This window comes from Crotalus tigris, unplaced genomic scaffold (assembly GCF_016545835.1).
Source record: "Crotalus tigris isolate CLP2741 ecotype Arizona unplaced genomic scaffold, ASM1654583v1 scf7180000017866.186403, whole genome shotgun sequence".
Taxonomy (NCBI): domain Eukaryota; kingdom Metazoa; phylum Chordata; class Lepidosauria; order Squamata; family Viperidae; genus Crotalus; species Crotalus tigris.
Window position 1 is genome coordinate 136,695 of NW_024096687.1, and position 26,693 is coordinate 163,387.

The 26,693-nt window shown below is 36.2% G+C and overlaps 2 protein-coding genes across 12 annotated transcripts in view; one reads left to right on the forward strand and one right to left on the reverse strand.

The window, feature by feature from the left end:
* The window catches only part of ARMH1 (armadillo like helical domain containing 1), a 27,134-nt gene extending 16,804 nt beyond the window's left edge, over positions 1-10,330 (forward strand). For 8 of the 9 annotated variants that reach the window (XM_039343639.1, XM_039343631.1, XM_039343632.1 and 5 more), the window contains 6 exons: positions 2,063-2,185; positions 3,035-3,107; positions 4,892-5,021; positions 6,462-6,539; positions 8,515-8,629; positions 9,092-10,330. In XM_039343639.1, the coding sequence (XP_039199573.1) occupies positions 2,063-2,185; positions 3,035-3,107; positions 4,892-5,021; positions 6,462-6,539; positions 8,515-8,629; positions 9,092-9,162 (590 nt within the window). In that variant the 3' untranslated portion in view covers positions 9,163-10,330. The remainder of the gene's footprint in view (positions 1-2,062; positions 2,186-3,034; positions 3,108-4,891; positions 5,022-6,461; positions 6,540-8,514; positions 8,630-9,091) is intronic. The other variant, XM_039343636.1, reaches the window with a different exon arrangement.
* The window catches only part of KIF2C (kinesin family member 2C), a 22,351-nt gene continuing 5,650 nt past the window's right edge, over positions 9,993-26,693 (reverse strand). For 2 of the 3 annotated variants that reach the window (XM_039343627.1, XM_039343629.1), the window contains 18 exons: positions 25,809-25,854; positions 24,091-24,213; positions 23,016-23,135; positions 22,445-22,545; positions 21,385-21,480; positions 20,269-20,323; positions 19,615-19,777; positions 18,034-18,124; positions 17,231-17,294; positions 16,680-16,771; positions 16,003-16,145; positions 13,777-13,981; positions 13,489-13,599; positions 12,994-13,061; positions 12,336-12,444; positions 12,147-12,257; positions 11,785-11,908; positions 9,993-11,015 (listed from right to left, as the gene is read on the reverse strand). In XM_039343627.1, coding sequence (XP_039199561.1) covers positions 10,936-11,015; positions 11,785-11,908; positions 12,147-12,257; positions 12,336-12,444; positions 12,994-13,061; positions 13,489-13,599; positions 13,777-13,981; positions 16,003-16,145; positions 16,680-16,771; positions 17,231-17,294; positions 18,034-18,124; positions 19,615-19,777; positions 20,269-20,323; positions 21,385-21,480; positions 22,445-22,545; positions 23,016-23,135; positions 24,091-24,213; positions 25,809-25,854 — 1,902 coding nt within the window. In that variant the 3' untranslated portion in view covers positions 9,993-10,935. The remainder of the gene's footprint in view (positions 11,016-11,784; positions 11,909-12,146; positions 12,258-12,335; positions 12,445-12,993; positions 13,062-13,488; positions 13,600-13,776; positions 13,982-16,002; positions 16,146-16,679; positions 16,772-17,230; positions 17,295-18,033; positions 18,125-19,614; positions 19,778-20,268; positions 20,324-21,384; positions 21,481-22,444; positions 22,546-23,015; positions 23,136-24,090; positions 24,214-25,808; positions 25,855-26,693) is intronic. The other variant, XM_039343628.1, reaches the window with a different exon arrangement.

Here is a 26,693-nt window from a genome sequence, read left to right on the forward strand (position 1 = left end):
TGTATAGTTATTTAGCAATTATCTTTTTCCCAAAACTGACAGTTTTTCATATATCTACCAGCGCTGGAAGACTGTTCCCTTCTGTTTATTACCCTCCAACATTTTGTTGCATAATTATGATATAATTATGCAATTCTTACGGTGGTTAAAGGCTATCAGTAGAAAATCTTCCAATATAATTCCTGCATAGAAGCTGTCAGAAATTTCCCAGAGTTCTACAGCACTTGTCATTCATTATCCAGATGTTAATTTCTCAAAATTCTTTCAACCTTAGGAAAGGATTTTCTGTATCTGTTTCCTATAATTACATATACATTTTGGAGGTCATGTCTTTAGATTGAGAAGAGTAATTTAGTATCAATTTCTCAAACTTTGTTAATGGGCACTTGTAAATTAGGGCTATTTTCTTGTAACTACATACTGTAAGTATGACTTTATTTGAATCCATAAGAACCCCAATATTTTGTACCTTAATTGGAGTTCTACCTCTTGTTTATTCTACATTAACAGATTTTATAAAAACCTCTTACGTATCTTCCCTTATTTTTCCACATTTCCCATTAGTTCTAGCTTATATTGATCATAAAAGCTGAGATATGCATCCTGTATGAGTATTGTATACTCTTCCTCTAGATCTGGATAATGTAGTAGTAATAGTTTATTGATTAGTCTTGCAACCTTATCAATAAAATAATAAAATAAAATAAAATGATGATAAATCATTGACTTAGAAATTAAAAAATACTGAGGTTGGAATATAACTCTGTCTGGGATAATAACATATAAATTCATTATTTATTTTACTATAAATAGATTTCCTTGATTCTTTTATATTTTCAATTTTCACCCACTATTTTGCTTCATATTTCAAAATGAAAGGGATTGTATTAACCTAGCTGTGCAGCTTGATAGTATTATTTTAGACTTTCCCCCTTAATTCTATTTTTTAAAAAGACAGCTGTGCTGATTTCTCCAATAAAAAGAGATCAGAACACAAAACACACTGTAAGGGCCTGTATAGTTATTGACTGAGAAGTCATGGCTGAATGATCATGTCATAATGATCTTCCTATTAAGATCAATTTTAGACTGCATATAACTTTCATTTTTAATAGACACTTCTATTAAACAAAACAAAAATGATCTATAACAGTTTTAATGAATTTGTTTTAAAAAAGACTTAGTTCTCTTTAAGGGATAAGATAGAAAACCTAAAGATAAATTGCATCTTAATTGTTTTACCCAGGACATGAGTAATGGCTGATTTTGACAAGGGCTGATTATGCTATTTTGGGGAAATACCTTTGTATTGATCATTTGGTTGCTCTATTTTTTTCGCTGAAAACAGATTTGCAACTTAATGACATGACATCCAAAGTACATAATCATTCTTGGCTGATCTTGCAAGCTGGACAAAGTCCACCCTAGATAGTACTTGAATGGAAAACTATCTCTTCAGTTATGAGCTAAAATATTAAAGTTAAAAAAGAGCCACACTGGGAAAAGTAGCAATCTAAGTTTGTAAGGCTGATATGAAAATTACATGGAAGTAGTTGCCAAGAATTGAATTCAAATAGAGTGTGTCTTTAGTATTCTGTAATTCCTCCATCATTATAGGTCATTATAATATCTAATGTTCCCATGCATGTTTCATATACGTCAGCATCTCTAATGACAGAGCCATTTTAATGAAATCAGACCATAGAGCAGTGGTTCTCAACCTGTGGGTCGGGACCCCATTTGGAGTCGAACGACCATTTCACGGGGGTCGCCAAACAAGGCTGTCCGCCATTTCCCCCCCTTTTCTTTGGCCACGCCCCTGGCACCCGGTGATGTATAAGTGGTTAGGGGGTCACCACAACATGGGGAACTGTATTATGGGGTCACGGCATTAGAAAGGTTGAGAACCACTGCCATAGAGAATCAGAGCTAAATGATATAATGGGTTTTGTCCTATCCCCCAGAGTCTATGGAAAAACTGAGGATGTATTGTATAAGAGATACTATCTAATTAAAACTAGCTTGTGGCAAAATAGGAATTTTGATATCTTACTTCTTGTAGCTATTCAACTGATTAAGGACCTTATGGCTTATGATGTGCGACCAGCTCTGCTAAAAGGCTTGGTTACATTACTAAAGCCATCAAGGCAGGAGACAGCCAAGATGCAAGCAAGAATCCTGGAAGGTAATATGTTGAACAGTGTTGTTTGGATTTGTCCATAAGGAAGATGTTTCCCACTTTCATACAGGTGGTCTTCAACTTACAACAGTTCATTTAGTGACCATTCAAAGTTACAACAGCACTGAAAAAGTGACTTACAACCATGGTCACATGATCAAAATTCAGATGCTTCGCAATTGTCTCATATTTATGATGGTTGCAGTGTCCCAGAGTCATGTGATCAGCTTTTGCAACCTTCTGACAAGCAAAATCAATGGGGAAGCCAGATTCACTTAACAATTGTGGCAAGAAAGGTCGTAAAATGGGGCAAAATTAACTTACAAATTTCTCAGCAACATAAATTTGGGGCTCAATGGAGTACCTGCAATTATAACTGTATTTGCAATCATACAATTGTATTTATAAGTGCATGAGAAGAAGGGAAAATTTTGCTATCAGAGGAAGCAACATGAAATATATATTATCTAGCTAAATCCATATCATTGGTTTATCTCAGATTCTAAATTTTCAGAAACTAACCCTGGGTTCTGAGGCGGTAAATCCCATTATAAAACTTCACCATTGATTGTAGCTGCATATGTTGGGAACGGGAGGACAGGACTGTGTTTTTCAAAGGAAAACATACATCAACATAGCTGAAAAGTCAAAAAATCAAAATCCCTGCCTTTACTACTGAAATGAAAAATAGCTATCTAAGTCAAATACTGCTGCTGCTTGAAAGCTGGAGAATTTGGAAATGCTTTTCTTGGACAATCTGATTAAGAATGTTCTACCTGGCTCCAACTCAAATCAAAAACAACTTTGAGAAAGCTATGAGATACTATATTTGATTTCTATATATCATCTGTTCAGAAGCAGGCTCTTTGCGCCTAATGGAATCCTTGCCAGCATATGTACAGCAAGCTGCAGCAGCCAAAACCATTGGGTAAGCAATTTTTAGTTACTGGAACTAGCTCTCTAAACATTTAAAATAAGTGCTCTGTGCAGAAAAGAGGTAGAAGGAACCACGAGGTCCAAGGGCAAACCAGAATAAGTATGAAACAGGCACCCTTCAGATACTTCTTAAAAAAAAGTTGTTTTGACAAACATTTTATATGCATTCCTGCTTGGTATAATAGAGAAGACTATTATTCCTATAATACTTTATAATTAAGACTTTTATCACAATTACAATTTATAAGCTATTGTTATGGAGGAGAGAAACAGGTAATTCTGAAGGAGGGGATAATTAAATAATTGAAATAATTAGGATGTACTTTTTTAGAAATTATACCAATCCAAATTAATAATGAAAGGTCAATAGTCATTTATAAAGATCAGAGTAATTGGAATATTATTATATATGGACAGTTTTATTGAATGTGGACAGTATTACTGAGTACTTATTATTTTGTCTGAAGCTCTGTTGGTATTCTGATCTTAATGTCCATATTAACATCTGATTTACATCACAATAAGGACAGTGATACCAACTACGTATTATTATAGTATTATTGTACAGAGACAGTATTACTGAGTATTTAGTTTGGAGCTTTATTGGTATCCTAAAGAAGGCATATTTAATTATTTAGATCAGTGGTAGTGAACCTATGGCACGGGTGCCAGAGGCGGCACTCGGAGCCCTCCCTGTGGGCACACAGTCTCTCCAACCCCGCCTCCTCTCTCGGCCCCCTCCTCACCAGCAGCCCCCCTGGAGGAGAGTCGCCCCTGGGCACAGCCCACGCGAAGCAACATAGCCAAGGACATGGTAGCCGGGCAGCGGGGACAAGATTCTGCCCTTGCACCCCGTCACGCGCAGATGATGCTGCAGGGCATGGGCAGAGGGCGTGGCCACCATGGCGCTGCTGGGCTGCCTGGGTGATCTGTGGGTGGGCAGTAGAGGTGGTGGGTGGCCCAGTGGGCAGGGCAGAGCGGGGACGGGGATGGGGGGTGGTTTGGGGGTACTCGGTTTCTAAAAAGTTCGCCATCACTGGTTTAGATTATCATCTTTGAAATGCAAAGTGGTTATTTAAATAAGTGATTTAGGTGTTATTAAATTATTTAAATTATGCAATGTAATACCTGTTTTATAGTAGAGTACACAATGTATGTCGGCTCAAGGGCCATATCACTCTTTACCCAGTATCCTGAATGCTGCATTCCCAAGTGGGGGGAGCAGTTTTTCTTTTTCTTTTAAAAATAATTGTATTATTTTTACAGATAAAGTGGTATAGCAAAATCAGGCCCAATTGGAGCTTTTTACTTCATCAGAAAAGGATGCAATGGCATTTAAACTATGCTGTTGTTGCTGTTGTTATTCCATCATCTTTTTTTCCCCAACTGGTTACAGTATTGTTATTTTTGTTGCTGCTGTTGTTACGGGGAAAAAAGCAAATGGAATAGTACCAAAGAAAATCTGATTATTTATTTAGGGTTCTTTGAGATTTGTGCGGATTTAAAGGGCAACATAGATTTTGTAAAAACCACAAGCAGCCCTTTGCTCTTTAATCACCCATCCAAAAAGAAAGAGAAAAACATTTCAGTCTCACTTGTTTTGAGGACAGCAAAAATGAGTGCTGGGGTAGGCCACGTGTAGCCTGCGGTACTCAAACTATTACTTCATAAAAATTACTTCAGTGTTGAACTGAAACACTAGCCATGCATTCAGACCTTACCAAGCCAGTCTATGTTAGTATTTTGGTTCTAAACTATTCAATGTTCCCCTTGCAGAATTCTGGCCCAGGAGTCTAGGGAAGTGGCTGAGGAGCTGATCTTCTTGAATGTGGTACATGGCCTTATGTGTGCTATGGGCAACAAAGACCACACCAACGGTCAGAGACAAGCTAGCATCACATTAGAGGCAAGTACCATTTGGAACTAGGGGACAACTAGGGGTAGTTTATTCCTGTCATTTCTGGAACTGAAATTAAGAGTTTGCATATACAGTTGGGATTATGGTAGTTGAACTCAACAGAAACAGGATCAGACTGTGGCCGAAGTACAGGGAGGGAACATGTTGTAGAAAAGGGATTGCTTCCATATTTAAGTAAAGCTGGCAGAATGATATTCCTATAGAGCAGTGGTTCTCAACCTTTTTAATGCCGCAACCCCCAACCGGTCATAAGTCAAAGACTACTCAACCGGTTCTAAGTCGAGGACTACTCAACTGGTGCAGCACCGTTTGCAGAATGGGACTTTTGACGGGCTCAGCAGAGCAGAGACAGCCTGGACAATTCCTATTGGCTTTTGAAAGCCAATAGAATTAGACTCTATTCAAGAGAGACTATTCTATTGGCTTTCAAAAGCCAATAGAATAAAAGGGAGTAGCACAGCTAAGGAAAAGGGGGAAAAAATGGCAGACTGCGTTTTTTGGCGACCCCCGTGAAATGGTCGTTCAACCCCAAATGGGATCTCGACCCACAGGTTGAGAACCACTGCTATAGAGTTTTTTATTTCAAAACTGCTACTGATAGTGAGTATAGCTTCCCTCATCTCCCTCTCCGCTCTAGCACAAACACAGGAAGAAAAAAACAAAATACCAACTAAACCTGCCTAAGAATTCCTACATAGTATTTTGTTTTAATTGAGCAAATAATTTGAAAGGGACACGTCACACAGTGATTTAGTACAAGTGAAGCATCTTAGGAGAGAAACATCTGCCACTACCTAGGATTGAACTCTCAACCCACTCAGAAAGTTGAGAGTTCAATCCTAGATAGTGGCAGATTTTTTTGTTGCTAGGGCACCACAAAAAAAAAAAAAAAAAAAAAAGCTGCTGCAAACACTGCATGGTATCAGGAAGGACATCCAGCCAGTAAATGCTCAGCTCCATCCAGTGACCCCAACTCTTCCCCAAAGTAAGGAATTACACAGTGTTTCTCAACCTTGGCCACTTGAAGAGGTATGGACTTGAACTCCCAGAATTCCCCAGCCAGCTGTGCTGGCTGGGGAATTCTGGGAGTTGAAGTCCATACCTCTTCAAGTGGCCAAGGTTGAGAAACACTGGATTACAGGGTCATAAAAAGAGGGGTTTTTAAAAGCATTCTTCCCTTGGAGTAGTTGCTAGTGTTTCAAATGCTGCCACTGCCTGCCTATACAAGCACACTTAGCAGTAGACCCAGCAAAAAGGATTGCCAGAGGATACACATAGTGATGCAGAAAACCAGTTAACTTTCCAGATGACGCAACTATTTTATCACTTCAGGCTGGGGGTGGCTTTGGAAAACAATTTGTAAATGTTTCAAAATGTTTGCAAAATTGTGATACTTTTTCTTATAGCTGGACTGATGTTTCCTTGTAGTATTTTGTACAGATATTTATAGAGATTGAGAACTACGTGCGGAGAGCCATGGGAGAAAATTTGTTTGAGCTATTCATGGTATGTATATATTGTCCTGTATATATTGTGCTTGCCTGACAGCTTGTCAATTTTAAGCACCAAGTTTTATATTTTAAGGGCAGGATTAAGGATTGAAATCAAAATGTATTTTGAAAACATATTTCAATAGCGGTTGAGTACTCTATCTCACTGAGGGAGAACAGACTAAATAAATACCACAAAAAAGTCAGAATATCAGCATTTAATAAAATCCAGGTATTATATATAACTTTAAATCAATTACACCAATTTTTCTGAAAATGTTTTTGTTGTTTATATTGGCATAGTGAAAATAGCTTAATATTCATTTGTAAAACTAATTGTACCATTAACAAATATAGCAATATTTAAAGTGTACAATGTAGAGGTATACATTTAGAGAAATTTAACTGACAGTATTAAAAAGGACATATCGTTAAAACAAAAAAAAAAATTTTCCCTAACTTTCTATTCCCATCTTTCCAAATGAGACTAAATGTAAACATTATTCTCCTCTCCCTGCTAAGTATTTTTAGATAGCCCCTAAATCTGTTCAATTTCGATTTTGTTTTGCATGATTGCCCCACAGTAGTGGTTCCTAGATTTAAATAAAGATAAGAACCTGGCAAGGCATAAACCAGTGGATAAACACAACACAGGGATAGTTCAGTCTTAAAGCTAGGAAAAGAATGGCCAAAAGTCTGTTGACCAAAATTGCGTGGAAGAAGCTTAAAACACTGGGACAGAGAGACAGGCAGAAATATAATGGTTTCTGTTGTTTGCCTTAGGCAGATCTCCTGACTATATGACTTTATTGTCCATTTGTTTGTAATGTCATTATTTTCTGACATGTCCCGGCTCCAATATTCTTTCGTCAGTTTTGCAATTCTGACTTGCTCATGAATGAATTTTCTCTTGTTCACAGAATTCTTGCCATGCAGCTTCATTAACCATATTAGCAGAGGCTGTTTTGCAATTGTGGTACACACTGCATTATAATTGAATTTGTTTACCTGGTATATTTTCCCTTTCAAACGTCTTTAGAATCTTCTCCATTTCAAAATAATTCAATAATGGAGATCAAATTAGACCCATAATGGCCTGATCTTTATTCGTATTAATAGCACTTTCAAAGGGAACTGACTGCTTAAAAGGAAAAAGGGCACATCTGTAAACCTATAGACCATAATGCCTTTGCATAATTGTGCCGTATTAAGTAAGCCTTGTCATTTTATAATAATTTCCAAACAAAACTCCCTATAGAAATGTTCAGAACCCAGAGACAAGACCTTCTGGATTATTACCAATTATGCATGAATAGAACACCCAGATTGAGATCAAAGGGCAAATTAATTATTTAGAGAAGATTACTGAAATCTGCCATTGCCAAGACCAAGTGTAGAAATCTTTTGCCCCTCAGATTTAAGGAAATTGTAATTCCCAGCAACCATAAAGATAAATTTAATTGGACTTAAAACAAAGGCTACTAATGATTGCAGAATTGGCTAAGCAATTTACATTACTTCATTCCTCAGTATTCTTCTAATGTGTGGAATATAATTGAAAGGTGACAAGTGACTGAGTGGGCACATGATTTTTTCCTACTTCATTAGTCACAGTTGGCATATCCAATGTGATCAAAAGACTGAGGCCATCAAAACCCCAATTTAAGGACCCGGACATTAATCTGATTAACATATGCATGTTCATGTCTAATTAAACTGCAGCATAATAATTACAGTAAGACCTATGTTAACTTTCCATTGAAAATGTTTCATATGCTTGCCCATGCATCAAAGTGAAATCAATTGATGCACTTGTATGAACTTGCCCTTTGTTTTCAGCAATTTGTGCTATAAACAATCATCATGGGATACGAATTAGGAAGATGTGTAAAGAGAATTTCGTTTGAATGGTTTTGAGACAGGCAAACACAAGAGTCATTTGTGATCTCCATGTTCTCAAATTAAAATTATGAACATTTTTCTTTCTGCAGCAAGATGCTGCAAATTTGTACTTGAATATGGATGCTGTACAGGCTGATATACTGGCTACCAATATAGTCAATATTCCAGCAGATTGTTTGGCTAAAGGAAAAACGCTTTTAACAGGTATGCTTTTTGCAGTCATGGGCAAAATCTGCAATAAGAAACATATATACAAAATTGTATATACAATTTACAGAATTGTAAATTCTCCTTTGGTGCAGAATCAGAAAAACATTTAACACATACAGCTAAATTCAGAAACTGTTTAAATTAGTCAAGCAATAAAAACATAAAACCCAGTATTTTTATATATGCTTTTGTGTTTGTATATATAAAACCTATGGAAGGAAATACCAGCTGACAACTTAAAATAGTTGTCGTATCACTGTGTTGTAACTTTATTGCAAAATAAACTGGTCCATAGTCATTTGATTAATTTTTGCAGCACAAATCTCTGTGATTTGAGCTGAAAGGTGTTTATGTGTGTACATAGGTATGCAGATACATACGTGCTTAAAATTAGTCCAGTGCTTCAGTAATAGATTTGTTTTTCTTGGATTGAAATTGCTTTTCTCACCAACCTAGAGACAGAATTGAGCCCTGAAGAGGAATGGCAGTCTGAAGACAGTGAAGTACTTTCTGAGCCACTTACTTAATTTCTTTCAAGTATTAGCTTTATTGTTGATTTTAATCTTTTCTCCATTTTTCTGGAACCCTTTGCACAAAGTACCTTTTTCAAAAATTTTTCATGCATCCCTCTGAAGAAAGGATGGAGAACTATGTAACTGCAGTGCAAACTATGTGGCATTTGAGAGATTGGGACAAGTGATTCCTATTTTCACTGACTAGATAATTACTTGACTAGTTTTCTCATCTGTTGAAGTACAGATCGTACTAAACTATAGTTCCCATAATCTCGCAACAGTGGTTCAATACCACTGGAAGGCTCAGGAAAATGTAAGGAACAAAAATGGCTCTTACCATTGGATAATTTTTGGTCAATTTCATAGTCCAACCCTGATTCGTATCATTCTGAATTATATATTAATGTGAAACAGTTCTTTGTACAACTAACCTAGACTCTAAAAGAGGAAAAGGAAAATGTGTTAAATAAAATTGCATTAAATTGTTGCATTTAATCTATACTTCAAAGTTATACTTACCTTTAAACTAATTTATTTGCTTACTTACATAAATACATACTTTCTGCTACATTCTTTTATAGCCTGTATGACCAAGAACATAATATTTCCAATTATACATACATGTGTTTGCTAAAAAACCAACCTTAAAGCACAGCAGGTAGAGTTATCTGTTGATTAAATGTTTTGAATTACAATTTTCATTATTCCAGCTAAAATGTTACAATGCAACAATTGGAATAGAGCTGTCTACACTGAAAGTAGTTTTTCCTCAAATAAATTCGTAAAGATCATTTATTTGGTGTGAAAATAATTGAAAACATGACTCATCTTTTCTAATAGCATTCATTATTAAATATATAATTATTTATTTATTATTCAGTAGCAAACAAGGTTTTTAGAAAATAAAAATGTTGTTTAATAAAGTTTTTTATCTTAAGACCTTTGATTTTAGGTGTAACCACACATACTCAGGGCTATCTATTTCCAGAAATGTATATTTAGAGCAAAGGTTGATATTCATGCTAAGTGATCTATCCCTTACAATGTTCAGAGCATGTATCTTAACTTTATCTCAGTTGTTTCCAATCCCCAAGACTGTAAAATTGCATTTTTATTATCTTGTAAATCTTTCAGTTCTGAACTTAATTATGGCTGTTGACTGCTTTTTATTTTTTTTTTAGTCAATAACCCTATCTTTATGTGTGCTTATGGCAATCATTATTGGACAATAACTATCTGAAAGTAACAGCAAAATTTGCTTATTTAAAAAGAAATGTGCCGTTCAGTAGCACAACTCCTACCATGAATACTCATCCAATTGGATTCTTCACTCACAGTGAAAAGGTCAGAACAAACTAGAGACCTACAGAAAATGCCATAGTGTTTTTGCAAGGCAAGAAGTTAATGAATTCAGAAACATTTATTTAAACAGCTTCACTCGCTTTTTCCATCTTAAGAACAACAAAACCAGTTTAAGATTCACTGGTTTGCGCTCAGTGGTAACAGATAAAAATATGTAGTCAAAAATTCTATATACACAAGAAATATGCTTAACATGAACACTAACGAGCCTCCCTTATGCAGCTTTCAGTACTGTAAAAGAGAGAAAAAAAAAGTCCTAGAAATTTCTGGCTGAGAGTTGTCCCTTTCCTGCATCAGGTTTAAAAGACCCACTCCAAAGCAGATAGGCTGGATTATCTGTTTGCTTTTAAAATGCATTAATTGCCAACCAAATAAGTGACAGACAAATAGTGAGGGGCAAAGGTTCATTTAACAGATGGGCAGTTATTGAAGGCGGCGTTGATTCAGGTGCTTGCTGGCTTGTTCTTCCATTTGCATGGCTAGCGTTAGTTCATCTAGAGTCTCTGCGGAAAGTGAAAAAGAAGAAAAAAGGCAAGTTCAAAGTGAGTGAAGTCCAGATTGTAAGAGAATTCAGAAAACGTTTTTTTTCCTTTCTATATTGAAAGGAAATAACCCCGCATGAGGCCCATATGAAGTTTCATTAAATAGAAACATTAACTGGACTAGGATAAATGGAAATGAGAATGTTGGCTTTCCCTATACATCTGAAATAGAGAGCACCTCTGTGCTAGAATGACTCTCACAGGTGCTGCAGCATGAGGTTTGTTTCGTTAATTTACATCCTAGCACTGTAACTATAAGTAGATGGCAAAAGGAGAAGGGGACATCAGTGGATGACATAGCGTCATTGACTCAGTCGGCATGGGTTTGGGTGGACTCTGGGAGACAATGGGGGGGGGGCCTGGCATGTTGTGGTCCATGGGATCCCAAATAATCGGTCATGACTTAGTGTCTAAACCAGTGGTTCTCAACCTGTGGGTCGGGACCCCATTTGGGGTCGAACGACCATTTCACGGGGGTCGCCAAACCACTCTGTCTGCCATTTTTTTCCCTTTTCCCTAGCTGTCCTACTCCCTCTTATTGGTGGCCACACCCACTTGGGGGTCACCACAACATGGGGAACTGTATTATGGGGTCACGGCATTAGAAAGGTTGAGAATCACTGGTCTAAACAACAACAAATTATTCTATAGAGTTTAGAATGCAATTTGCAAAATGCAATAATAAAGCTTAATTAATAATCCAAGATGAATACAAATGCAGCCTTTGTACCTTTCAGATTGAGAAAGCTTTTGGATCCTTCATTTATGAAGCATTGGGTTTGGTACACAAAGGCCTCTAGGTCATATTTTGGTTGTTCCGCAATGTCCAGGAGATAGTTACAGTCATTCATTTTCTGAATACAGAATATATAAGAAAATTGGGATGGGTTTGTGAGATAAAACAAATTTACTGAATTGACAAAAATCAATGAAAATATCTGCCAAATTAGCAAGAATATGTGAAGTTTTTTTTGTTAATAAGCATCATTCCACAGACATAAGCATAATTTTATTATCTAGAGCATAATACCTCAAAAATATTAGTCACTTTAGAAAACAGTGTCCTGTTAAGTTCTGAATATTCAAATATACCTCCCTGATTTCCTTAAGTTCTTCTATTGCTTTCTCTTCAAATTCGCTAATCCGGGTGAGAGCGTCACGAAAACTGGACAGATGAGGAGACAGCTCATCTTCAGAAAGCTGCTATTCAAAAGGAAAAATATTAGCACAATTGCACCTGTTTTGCTAAATAAATTGGTCTTAAGCTAGGCATATACATACTTCAAGAATATGGTCTGATTCTTCTCTGCTAATCTCAAACTCTTCACTCTCAGTTTCCATACAGTTTTGTGCCTCACCAGCTGTTCCATTGCTGGGAAGTTCCTTCACTCTGGAAACAGAGCAGAGGGATTTCAACATAAGTCCAACTGTTGAAATAAAGAACTCAAGACAGCCTGATACATAACACAGATAAAGAAGCACAGGAATAGTACTTCAACTTTTGTTTCATATGAACAAACATCCTGCACACATTTCTTCAAGAAGGGCAACACGGATTGAGCAGAATGGAAAATTTCTATCTGATGCAGGGAGTAACTGGATTAGGCTTTCCTTCCCTTGTAAATTTGACTACAAACGGTCCTGATAATCAGTTTTTTTCTTCTTCTGTTGATATAGTAAATACTTCCTGAGATTAAGTTGTTACTGAGACATGTCTAAATTGAAGAGTTGTTGTTTTTTTTGACATTTTGATAGACTGCTTTTTGAGCAAGGAAAAAAAATAACCAATTTCTTTGTATCAGAAATTCTGGGCAAAATTTGCCATTTCTAATGAAGTTCTCCTACCTGAACCACTTTAGAAATGGCAATCTTAAAAAAAAAGATTTTCCCATTTTGTCCCCAAGATATGGTAAGATTTGCAAGTTCAGATATCACTCACCTATCAGCATATCGCAAAGTATTTAGAGTATATTCGCAGGAACTCATACCTGGGGAAATCATTGCAATCTAAAAGGAAACAAATTTTTTACCAGCTTGCGTTCAGCTCTCACCTTCTGCTAATCTACCTGCTTGAACTGACACCTCTGCTATCTTGTCCTTATTTATAAGGAAGCATTTTTTTTTCAGAATAGTTACTCAGAATTTAGGGTCCCACAAACTTATAACTTTTCCAATCAAATATGCCCAGACCAACATCATTTAAAAATCTTTTTCCAAAATTGTAGATTGGTACATAGATTGATGAAACAACACAATAGTTCTTGTGTTAAGATCATAAGACCTCCTACCCAAGTTTTTTTTTTAAATTTTTTATCTCGCCTTTATTATTTTCAAAAGTAACTCAAACTGGCGAAGCGAACATACCTAGTACTCATTCTTCCTCCATATTCCCCACAAAAATAACCTGTGGGATGAATTGGACTGAAAGACTTACCATGCAGGTTCTGGAATTTGTTCCAATGAAAGAATCCCTCAGCACCTGAGTAAGTTTACTTTCCCGAAAAGGTGTATGTTGTTTATTTTGACCTAAAGCACGGATACATTCCTAAAAGGTGGGAAAAGGAGCAAGGATAATAATTTGCCCATGTGTTCAGAGCCATAAACAATCAGTAGCAAAGAAAGATTGTAGGCCTCACATTATCTAGGCAACAGGGCAATAGGACTTTTGCTCTTTATTGAGGCCAATCATACACTAAAAATGCTATTATGTTCCAGTCTGTACCTTCAGTGCCAGCAAGCTTTTGTTTATTTCTGCTGCTTCCATCCGTGTCTGACGATCAGCACTAGATGTATCAGCACCTCTCTCATTGCCAGCTAAATCCACCAAGGAGAACTTGCCATGAAGCTTTCCTTTTCTGCGCAGAATAATTTGAAAGCAAGCATGCGATCGAGAGGAACTGGAATTGGCAAATGTATGTCCAGATGTCCTATAATGATAATAGAATTACCAATTACATGATACATCAGTAGAAGACAGTATGTTTTGGTTAGTCTTTTACCAATCAAAAATTTATTGTCACCATCACTATGCTGTGGCATAGCCAACCAGATGCAGTGGCCAAAGAGCAGTCAGAGAGGCAGAGGGCAAGGGATACAGAATTTAATTGCCTTTCAATTTTCACTTTTAAAGTTGGAAGGTCCTAAATGGTCAAAGGAAGAGACGTACAGTCCTCTATTTCTGTACCTGAGAGGCATTCAGAGCATCTATGAGGCATTAAGAAAATACCCATTCTCCTTACTTTGAACTCAAAGGGACAGAAAGCCACAATGGCTTGTCTCCATCACTGTTCTAAGATAATTCACTAAAGCAGCGGTTCTCAACCTGTGGGTCGCGACCCCATTTGGAGTCAAATGACCATTTCACGGGGGTCGCCAAACAAGGCTGTCCACCATTTTTTCCCCCTTTTCTTTAGCTGTGCTACTCTCTCTTATGCTATTGGCTTTTGAAAGCCAATAGAATAGACTCTATTCAAGAGACTATTCTATTGGCGTTCGAAAGCCAATAGAATCTATTGGCTTTCGAAAGCCAATAGAATAGACTCTCTTGAATAGAGTCTAATTCTATTGGCTTTCAAAAGCCAATAGGAATTGTCCAGGCTGTCTCTGCCCTGCTGAGACTGCCAAAAGCCCCAGTCTGCAAACGGTGCTGCAAGGAAAGCTTCCCTCCCTGCTAAGCAACTACTAAAAGTAAGTAAAAGAGGGCCAGGGGTGGGAGGTGGGAGGCCGGCAAGTGCACGGAGGGTTTCTGGTGCGCGTAGGGCCCGGCGGGTGCCTTATCTGCCTGGGCTGGGCCAGCTGGTGGCCCAGCCGATGGTCGCCCTGCGCTGTCACTTGCCGTGGCCGCCCAGGAGTGCCTGGGCCTGCCTGCCGCCGCCCCAAACGGGCAGCAGCCAAGGTAAGGCTAGCGGGGCAGCGGCAGGCGCAGGGAGGGTTTCTGGCATGCACGGGGCCCGGCGGGTGCCTTACCTGCTTGGGCTGGGCCAGCTGGTGGCCCAGCCGGTGGTCACCCTGCGCCGTCGTTGCCCCTTGCCAGCTAGGCTTTGGCCAGCGCAGGGGGCGGTACCACGCATGCGCGGCGCTCTCAGGCAGGGAAAGTCCTCGACTTACGACTGGTTGGGTAGTCCTTGACATACGACCGGTTGGGGGTCGCGGCATTAAAAAAGGTTGAGAACCACTGCACTAAAGTATAGCTTCTTTCTCACCGATAAAAAATATGCACTGTGTCCTGCATACTTCATCTTTCTTCCCATAACTTGGGCCCAACACATTTCAATTAGTGTTCCTATTTCCAAATTTAAGTATTAAAATGTTAGCATATCATGAAGGTCACTAATCTTTGTAAAGACTACAAAAGACACTTTGCTATTCAAAGTGACACTTTTGTAACTTAAATGATAAAATGCCTTCTCTAATTCTTTTCATCTTTCAGAATTATTTTTTCTAATAACCAAAATATTATTGGATTTTTAAAAATGTATAAAAACAACTGTTTTGTATAGAATTTGATGCAGATTGTTTCCTTGGAACAAAGTTTCTTTTCATTCTGTAATCAAATGTCTATGCTATAGTATATCTTAGCTCTTAGACCATAAGAGTTAAGCCAAACCCAGTCTCTACAATTACGAAGAACAATAGCTATAGCACTTAGACTTATATACCGCTGCATAATGCTTTACAGGCCTCTCTAAGAGGTTTACAGAGTCAGCATATTGTCCCCAACAATCTGGGTCCTCATTTTACCGACCTCGGAAGGATGGAAGGCTGAATCAACTTTGAGCTGGTTGAGGATCAAACTCCTGGCAATCAGCAGCATTAGCCTGCAATATTGCTTTCTTACCACTGTGCCACCACAGCTCTTACATAACACTCCCTTCTCCCCGATAGACCTGGACATGTTCAGAGAACAGTAAACATGTTAAGCTAAAAAGTGGCCAAAAAAACAACTAACCTGCAGGCACTTCCTATTTCAATCATTCGGATAACATCCTCAGCACAATTTACACGCATTTCTTGTAGGCCAACAACCTGGACCTGTTGTTTGCCATCCTCTAATACCCGCAGCTTTGCTTTTTTGTTTAAAAGATCAAATAGCTGAAATAAGAAAAAACAAACTGATTCAAGTAAGTATTAAAATGAAGACATTGAAATGTACAAACTGAAGAGCCCAAGTCTCTTCTGAGCTTTGTGCTGAAAATGAAAAAAAAAAATTGCAATATGCAGCTTGAACCATATTGTTAAACCCAATAGCTATCTTAATTCTTTTCTTATAGTAATGGTTCCTTCCTTGCGTAATATTATCCAAATATCTAGCATGAGCATGGATCTTCATATCCAGTTATAGTTTGACAAAACTATATTCAGATGTTTGAATGGTCTCTACGTATCACTATGTTAATAACACTGTGATAAAACTGTATCTACCAATCCAAGTTTCATTGGCTAATACAGAAGGACCAAAGAGCAAGCAAGAAATGCAGCAGTGCCAAATGAGTTTGCCACTTATCCAAGCCAAGAGAAGTATCAATCCCGTCAATTCCCTAACAGCAATACATTTTATACAAAAGACTTTATATATATTTTTGCACTCATGAATAACACATAAATAATAAATATACATGGCCTCACCTTTCCATTATATATTTCAAAGAAGGTCACATATATGTCTAGGCCTTGGGCCCTATACCGTGGCTGATTCTGAAGGAGGAATACATCCTGTGCTAGTAAGAGAAAGAAAATGCCAAAACAAGACTGTATCAAGCTTACGCACTTTCAGCAATTATAAACTATAGGGGTGTTAGCAATCACACAATATTTAACTAGTAACTTTGGGAAAAGTTAGCATGGGCTTCTTACATCCTACTCTAACGTGCTTGCAGCAGAGAGCATATAAGCCATGCTTGGTCTTTGAACACTTTATCATGAGACCACACTCAAAAAAAATAGTATGGGCCAAGACAAAACTAAACTTTTTTTAGTTAAAATTTAATTGCATTCAGGTTGAGATGGTATTCCCCATATATTTAATAGCTCTCCTTCCTTCATATTAGAAATTAATATGGCAGTAACTTTCATGGGAATTTTGGGCACTGTGTCCAAGACTTAATATCGAGGGGGGTAGGCAGGCTGTCCAGTTATTGATTTAATTTTTAAAATATTCAAATTGTGATAGTACTTACACGCAAAAGCGTATATTCCTTTTGAAGCTTTCTGTACTTTCCCAGAGAAATCTCCTCCCATAGTCTAAAAAAACATATATTAGAAGACAAGATCTTAACAGTTAAACAGGAATCTGCCAGTTTGATTATTTGCAAGCAGATTAGATTTTAATTACTGCTGATACTATCCAACATAATAACTTGTTCAAAAAGTACTCTTACACCTACTTTTCTGTAAAGATATAAACGAAAGCATGAGTGTTTCAAATTTTCAAATTGCAGTCATCACTCAAAGGTTTCTTTATATCTTGAAATAGAAGCTTTGTTATACACGTAAACATACTACTACTAAAAATGCTATTAATCATACTACAGGATTACCACACAGGAATAATAGATTAGTAAATAATTCCAGATACATATTAATATGTGTAACTGGCTTTCCATTTATCAAAATCTGTTCCCCCTCCCACACCAATTACACTATGGACTGAAATTAGAGCAGACTATCACTCCTTAATTCTACTAGCTCCAGGCTAACTTTAGCAAGCTAAAATAAAATATTTTATTGTTCATCTACAGATTGCCTGGGAGAAAAAGTTTACAAATGAAGCATCCCATTTTCAGAATTTAAGGCACATATAATGAGTTTCCAATTTCATCAGGTTTGCAATTCTTATAAACTCTGTAAAAGTAACATGCTTTTAAGCCAAGAATTGTTCAGATAACCATTTAGAAGCAATTCGGACTATTTCCGTTTTATTCAAGTTATTGACTAATTCAGGGAAATGGAAATTAAAAATATAACATAAGCCAACACTCACATGAGTTTTTCCACTACCTGTTTGGCCATAAGCAAAACATGTAGCCTTCCCTCCTTCAAAAACGGTGTGCACAAGTGGCCTAGCAGTAAACCTGACCAAGCATAAGAACAAATAGAAAATATCAATGAATGGAACTATAAAAAAGCAATCTGTAAAATATTATCTGCAGCAATTACATCTGTGGTCAATAAAATACTGACACAGATCAAATTTCTAGACATTTTCAGGATCACAAGTGCACAAAGGTCAACACTGTAATTATAGTTGTTTCAGTAAAAACTCAAAGAAAGGAAATAGGACCATGAAGAGCAGAATTACCTTCGAAGAAAAGTGAGGTCCATTGCCAGGAACATCCTCCACTAAGTATGGACAATTTTCACTATCTTCCAGTGGGCAAAAAAGGAGGAATTCAAGAAACATTGGTTGCCCATGGATCCATGGGAGATTAATTTCTATCACTTCCAAAGAAGTGTCTATAACAGCTCTCTATGTCAAATCATGGTTATGGAACTATGACTTCTTGAAACACAGTAGTTGTATTTTAATGGAACGTTTCGTTCTATAATTCCGGAATGTAGAATTACTGCAAAATGCAGCTGTGCAAATATTTAAAATGTTTACAAAACGTATTAACACAGGTGAAACACCCCTCTTCAAAGCATTAAAGTAGCTGTATGCTACAAAAGTTGCAGGTACTTCAAAGGCTTAATTTAGCCTCTTTCATGTATATGAGTGTACTGGCAACATCTCTATTATGTTTACCAGCGCAAAGCTCATGTTAGCAAAGCCTACATAATAAATACGTACATATACAAGTAGTCCTAAAGCACTGAAAAAAGTGACTTATGACCATTTTTCACAGGACCATTGCAGCAACCCCAGGGTCACGTATCAAAATTTGGACGCTTGACCACTGATATGAATTTACGACCATTGGGCAGTATGCTAGAATGTTTGTCCAGACTGGCGATTCCACAGAAGGTTGTAGAGAATCACAAGATGGGATCTCCAGATCCAGATAGGCAGGTAGGTACTGGCCAATCAACCAGTCACCACGGTAGAACGCAAAAAAACAGAAGACAGCAGTGATGATAGATTATAGCAGTGCCAAAGGGCAGCAATGTAAGGAAGGAGTATGAGAAGCTGGAGCAGGTTGTGGAGAAGGGCCTGATGGAAGAACTAGAGAGAACGTGGAAAGATTAAGTGGTCCTAGTGGCAGAAGCACTCAAGGCTGTGACTCCTATGTTGGGAGAGTGTTGATCCCTGGAACAACGTCATAGCTCTTTGTCCAAAGAGTGCAACGCTAGGAACAGCTAAGTTACTGCGCAGAACTCTCAAACTCCCAGGCCTCTGGTAGAAGACCTGAGATTAAGGAAGACACATGCCATGTATAAGAATAAGAAAGGTTTTTTTTTTTTAAAGATACATGTATAACAGCAAATACAAAGAGCAAAAGTCTTATTCCACAAAGTCTCTTGGCAGCATAGCATTCTGAAAACATCATGTATGATATAGTCCTCAGTATCTATCGTTAACTTTGCAAAGTGTCTCTGTTCTGCCAGGAAAAAAAATATGCATTACCAGTAAACCATCTCATTGGTAGCTTTTTCATCAAACGAGAAGTCAAATCGAAAAGACTGGTTTTCAAGATATTTTGTCAGATCCACTTTCAGCTTTGGTTCATGCACCAGGACGCTGTTCTTGCTAACAACAGTGATTATATCACATTCTTTCTTTCCAAGTTCTGTTTACAAGGAAAAAGGTAGGAATAAAATTCCATGAATAGGACTTTGTTAATCCCACAAACATTTAAATATGCTAGGAAGACAATAGTTTGCATGATTACTGTTGCAGAAGATCAATAAATAGCCTTAGTACACAATTTTGGGGGGAAATCGTGATTGCTATGGGAAGTGTAAGAAAACAATTTAAACAATGATATTTGTTTCAGCTGAAAAGTGATAGGAATAATTAAAATTAGATGTGATAAATTATAACTCCTCTCCACTGCACCCCCAAGGAGGTTTGTTCAAGAGGTCTAGTAGTAGTGTAATGTATTCTTCCCTGGTTTCCTGTTTTTGTTCGACATTGCTTTAAAATGATATTTTAACTCCCTAACTGTACGCTAGCTTTCAACGCATAATATATGAAGACACAAAGAACCCATTATGAGGAACAATAGTGAATTGAAATATGAATATGTGAAAATGTGAAAAGTATTGAGTGTTATCTTACCTTGCTTATTTAAGGGTCGTTTTCTCACACAGACACAAATTCTATGCTCTTCTATCTTAAAAAAAGATTGCAGATTGCATTAAGGGACAAGGTCAGAAAACTTTTCTCACTAATCCATCAGGGTTGTCCAAGTGTGGGAGGGGAATATCAAAAAAGTTAATATTGCAGGCACAGCTATATCTACCACCTTTTTATGACACACATCAAAAAGAGCCAGGGTTTTGATTGTGTAGTTGTGGCCATCATCTTGACCGGTGGCACCCCAGAATCCATGCACATTTTAAGAACAAAAAGCATTAAAAAAGCTCATAAGAAAAGACACTTTGTTAAGAACTCTGCATGACCACAATATGTGAGCCTCAAGGCTGTTGTGGGGAAAAATAAGAAACAAGATATGTTCTCTGCCTTGAGTTTTATATAAAAAGGCAGGATAAAAAACAGTTTATTACTATTATTATGAATAGAGATTGAAAATAGTAGTGTCATTGTAATGAAGATTTTAACTTAAAAATAAAATTAGTTCTTTCAAAATATCATGAAATCTAAGAAAACTCCCAATGTAATTATCATAGCATCAGATGATATATGCGCAAGAATCTTTTTCAGGAATTTAAATCTGTGGAATGCCTAATATAACAATTCTGTTAGTTTCCCCTACTCCCACAAACACATAACAGAGCATCCAAAATTACAAATATTTCAGTTGCTCTCACTCATATAAGTTATCTGGACAAAGCAGATTTGCAAATATTGTAAAGAAAATTAAAAATAGTCTAATGTTAAATGCCGGAGAAACCAGGAGATTCAGGCAGTTCAAATGAGTATAAAGATTTATTACAAGCTTAAGCTCTCTACAAGAATCTGAACTACTAATGGGTCAAGGGAAATTAGCGAGAGTTATGAATAGAAAGGAATTCAAGGTGGGCTGGACTTAGATCTCTTGGGGGGGTGCGAAGGGACTGATGACATGTTTGACCCCTCCCTCAGGCTCAGCCTGATCATCTCCTACATCTAGTGAAACCTAAATTGCTATCTTTTCCTCTTTAAATTAATTATTTGTAAGTACACTTTAGGAATAATGAAGACATTTAAAATAGTTTACGTATCTTTACTTACTGGATCATTCATTGATAATGATTGGCAATTAATAGTGTTTCGATATTCTTTAACCATTCGTGCAAAATCCCAATTTGGACAACTACTGTCAAATTCCTGTAAAATAAAATAGGTGGTCTTGGATTAGTGACAACCAAGAATCCATTTTTTTCCCTCTTAACTATATGAAGTGCTAATTTGAAAATAGAGGGAATATAGAAAAGCGAATAATTAAGCAAAAATTCCAGCTAGAAGTTGTCTGTTGTATTACTTGAACTGTAATCTTCTTTATAAAAGTTTTATCAGGTAATAATTTAATCTGCTTGTAAAAATAGGAAAGCAGATGCTGTTGAAGCATAGTTCTCATTAAACAGTTTGGCTAATCACAAGCAATGCTTGGAATGACAATGCACCACCATCTGGAAGGCCAAGACTTTACAGACCTTGGCCTGAAGTAGAATTTCCCAACTTCCAGAGATATGGACTTCAGCTCCTAGAATTTCACAACCAGCACAGCCATTGCTGAGAATTCTGGAAGATGAAGACCACTCATCTGGCAGCTGTCAAGGTTGAGAAATGGCTAATCTAAAGAAGTCAGCATTCTCAGCTAGCTTATTGCAATATACATCAGGCCTAAACCTTTTTTTAGAAGTATAGCCAATACAGTGCAAAATGACCCCGCAAATGCTCCAAAAAGATATCACAAAGTACTGTAGAACGTTCTATTTCCCATGTCACACTGATTCTGATGCTGTGGGATGGTGAATTTAATTGAACTGAATTGAACTCAACTGAATTCTTCACCTGACAACACTAAATATTGCTTCCAATACAGAAGATTAATTTTCCAGAATATTTGGTATTGTACAGTCCTTATAGCTAGGGAACATCCTATCAGCTGCAACTACTTCTGTTTGTGGAACTATATTATTGGACATTACTTACTGAATGCAAAATTATTTTTTTATGGAAAATATTCATGAAACACAAAATATTTTGCATGAGACATTGACAGCATTCAGCTGTTAAATGAAACATCATATAGAACATTTAATTGAAGAATTAAGCAACATATTTTTACCTGTGCACGCCTGTTTCTTATTTCAGAAAACTGGGCTTTCTTCTCTTCCCTCTTATTTTTCATTTTTTCCATTTCCTTTACAATATTAGATTTCCTCCGAGCTAGAGAAAGCAGTGTTATTATTGACAAAAACCAAACTATATTCAAGATTGCTATTCTATCTATACATGTTCAGGATGGCCTGAATAACTGAAAAGTTCACCATTTTATTGCCCTTAGGGAAAATATCAGTAAATAATATTAACTTATAATAAAGTATATATAGGTTAAAATTTATATATTTTATACAGCATGACCAGTAGTTCCACCTACTACTACATTTAACAGACAGAATTGGCCAGCTGAGTATATTTCGAATATGTGAGGTAATATTCCAAATTGCAGAGCTGAATTTTTTTTTCATTTTTGACTGGTAGAATCAATCCAACTTAAAGCTAAGCTTTAATTAACATACTCAATTATCAATTCACCAGCTCCATAAAGAAGACAGTAACAGAAGCTCTCTGCCAGATTGAATACTATTCACTAAAGAGACAGAATTAAGGAGTAAACGTGAACAATGTTCTTCTACCTTGAATGGCAGCAGACACAATTCTGAGAGACTGTGGAGGTTCTTCTGTCACTTCATTACCATTAGGCTGTATACTACATCTATCAGAAGAATAATTATTTCTAGTTCGAGCTCGTACAACTGTTGAAGAAAGAAGCTACTGGTTAAAAGCAATAGCCAAGGCAGCATAAAAAAATAGCACAATGGCTTATAATATTTAATTCAGAAGAGAAAAATTAACTCATAAAGGGCCTCCAATTTCTCTCTCGACTCATTATCAAATTGATATCCAGAATTTAATTAGTTTATCAAAATAATTCTATTCTGCCATCTTTACAGAAAAAATATTAGCCAAATGGTACCTAAGCATTTGCTTTATGCCATTAGAATCTAGTCCAAAATACATTTTTATTTATATATTTTCCCCAGATTTTCTCAACATTCTTCTGAACCAAAATGACACCAAATGGCACTCATAGACTCAACATTTTAAAAACCTAAAATTTGAACTTTTTTCACTTAAAAAGTGATCAAACTCTTGCAAGTCAAATCCTTTCTGGAAGAAGTGCATCCTTGTTCAATATCACACAATTGTAATATATATATTTGTGTATGTATATGCATTTATGCATACACATACACACAGAGAGTTTATTTTTTGGTGTTTGTGATCCTGCATGAAATAATGAGATAGTGTCCAACACATGATCACTGAAGACTATAACATTTGGCTAGTTGGTTATATAAGTTAGCCACCAAACTGTAGAATTCAAATTAGGAACACAAATGAAATAAACCAATTGTGTAGTTGCAATAGTATTCTGCAGCCTTCCAGTGACAAACAAAATTATATCAAACTACTTGATATAAAATATCTGATCAAGACAATAGAAGTAAATGTTTAGTTTTGCAATTAGAAGGTAAACAGAGTTGGCATTAGACTAAAATGTCAATCCATTTTCAAATATTTAGGGGAGCATTCAAAAATACTGATTTATAAGATGTTTCAATATTGAGAAATGAACAATATCTTTCTCCAGTTTTCTTGCATAAATTAAGTATATGGTCAGAATATGTTATACTAATCCAAACTCACCAGGAAGAGCTGATTGGCTTCGAGCTGGTACAGAAGCAGAAGTTTCTACCTCCATATCATTTTCCAGAGGACTGTTTGGTAGTTCTGTTATGACCGACATTTTGCTGCCTTGGAACCTCAGTGCTAAGCAAAGTAAGAACAAAATATTGTTAGGAAGCATCTTAATAGTATGCAGCCAAGATAGAAATTGGTTTAGTGAAGCAAATTTAAGACTGTGAATGTGGGAAGGGAGGATATAGCTGATGTCATATGACAAGTTTCTGTGCATGTGTACAAAAATGTGGAATAATTTAATTTTCCTATAAGTCATTTTTATGGGATTTGTTGTTCTTGAGTCAAACTCTGAGCGCTGGCATTTGAAGATCCATAATCAACAGTTGTAAAGCTCAGAAGCACACATATCTTGGGGGGGGGGGTGTTTAAATTTATGTTATTCCATTACTAAAGATGCATTTAACTATTTTAAATCCTACTTTTCTACTTAAATAACAAGATAATTATGAAAGAGATTTGAAAACCATGGCTTACAATGAAATATACTATCAGAACATTTAATACATCAGTCAGAAATATGACATGGTTAATCAATTAAAGATTTCAAAAATGAGCAAAAGTCCTCAACTTTATGCCTCAACTCTTATGACAAGAACTGGGAATAGATGAAGTTTGAGACCCATAAAATATTCTTAACGGTATCATGCTTTGCAGGGGTGTGTGTGTGATATTAACCTTTGATCAAAGTCAAATCAATGGAGAATTCCTTAACACAATTTTCCTTGCTTCTTATGTTCATATCATATCACAAGAGTCACAGATTCATAAACTCTTTTGGTGAAATTATCAGTTTGACTCCAGTATTCTGATCATCATTTTATAATGCTGTTCATCTACCAACCTTTTTTGATGTGGGGGAAAAATCAATTCCTCCCTCATTCAAGGTTCAATTTTTGCACTTATGTTGCTGTTATTATATAGTGTCTCTTAATGTAGAGAAGGATGTACTGCACAGAACCTTTCAAATCTAAAGTAACATGCTATTTTGAGACACATTCAAATAAGTAATAAAACCAAGTATTTTCAACTCTCAGAATATAATTCCACACTTCACGTAATATATATTAGAAACAAAATATCACTAATGTTTAATTGGAAGATTTATTGAGTTGTTTCATCAGCAGAACAATCACTGCTAGCAGATTATAGAGGTATAAAACAGAAGGAAAATCCTACTAAGCAAGTAGAGATTTGCTCAAGGGATATGAATTTGGGCATTAAGATCATTTGCTGAAAAGATTAATCACTCTGTATTATATCTTTAGAATGTTCTAGCTCTTAAGAAAATAAAAGTAAATTATTACAGTATAATAAAAAATACAATGGTTTAAATAGTAGTGAACAATCATATTGTTATGACACATATTCAGTAGGAGTGACATTGTTGATGTCATACTAAATTGCAGTTATGAAAATCTTAAACATAAAATACTTGTCCAAATCCATACTATATGGAATTTCTCAAAAAAAAAAAACATTGAGTATGCAGAGAATTATTGTGCACAAATTTTTGAGATGTTGAAATTGTAACAAAACTCTTAATTTAAGAGGTTTATATATTTATTGTTACTGATCACGTGCCACATGACTAGCTTCAGGAAATCATTTTCAGGACAGAAGACTGCAACTATTTGTAATATTTATGGCAATTAAAATACTTTTACCTTCTCTAGGACCAGGGATTTTTGAAACTGTTCTGCGATTTTGTTTCTAAAATTAAAAAAAAAGTTCCAATTTAATAAATAACAAAAGCATGTGTGTCTGTGTCTCTCTGTCTGTATTGCTAAAAACACATAGAAAACACACCAACAATGAAAATCACTCTCTTGAAAAATTAATTTACTGGGTGATATTTTAACGTTGGTTGTGAAGAAGTTGATTGGGGGGGGAGGAAAGAGTGCATAGAATTCCTTTATCACCTACAATAGCTAAGAAACTTGATGGCTGAAGCTCATGATCTTGAACATGAGAAAAAAAGTACTTATGTCCTGAAGATAGATCAGAAACTTTTAAAACAACTGAATGTAATCTAAATGAATAAGGCAACTAATAATAAAAAATATTTGAATGGAATCTGGTGCTCTCCGTTACCATTTGGACAAATTTCTAGCCAAGAAGGAATACAAAGCCAATGTGGCCAGTTACGAGTCTGCAACATTTAGGCAGACCACAGATTGTCTTTACAAGATACATTGAATACCAATATAAATGCTTATCGATATTAAATGTTTATCTACACAATAATAACTTATTATTAACTGTTTAAAGTATTCTTATTCTTTGTCCCTAAACTATCTAATATTACACTAGATAGTTTAGAAACAATTATTTTTTAATTTAATCAACATAGACTAGTTTTATACCACCTTGGGGATAAGTATAAAAACTAGAACTAAATAAAGCATTAATGTAGAAAGTAATTAGTGGACTGTTCTGATAAAATTTCTCCTTCCACTATTCATAAATTTAACTACACTAGGTGCTTTATAATTGCAAAACATTTGCCAATTCATGTTGACAACATTTATTTACATATTTAAACTTTCCTG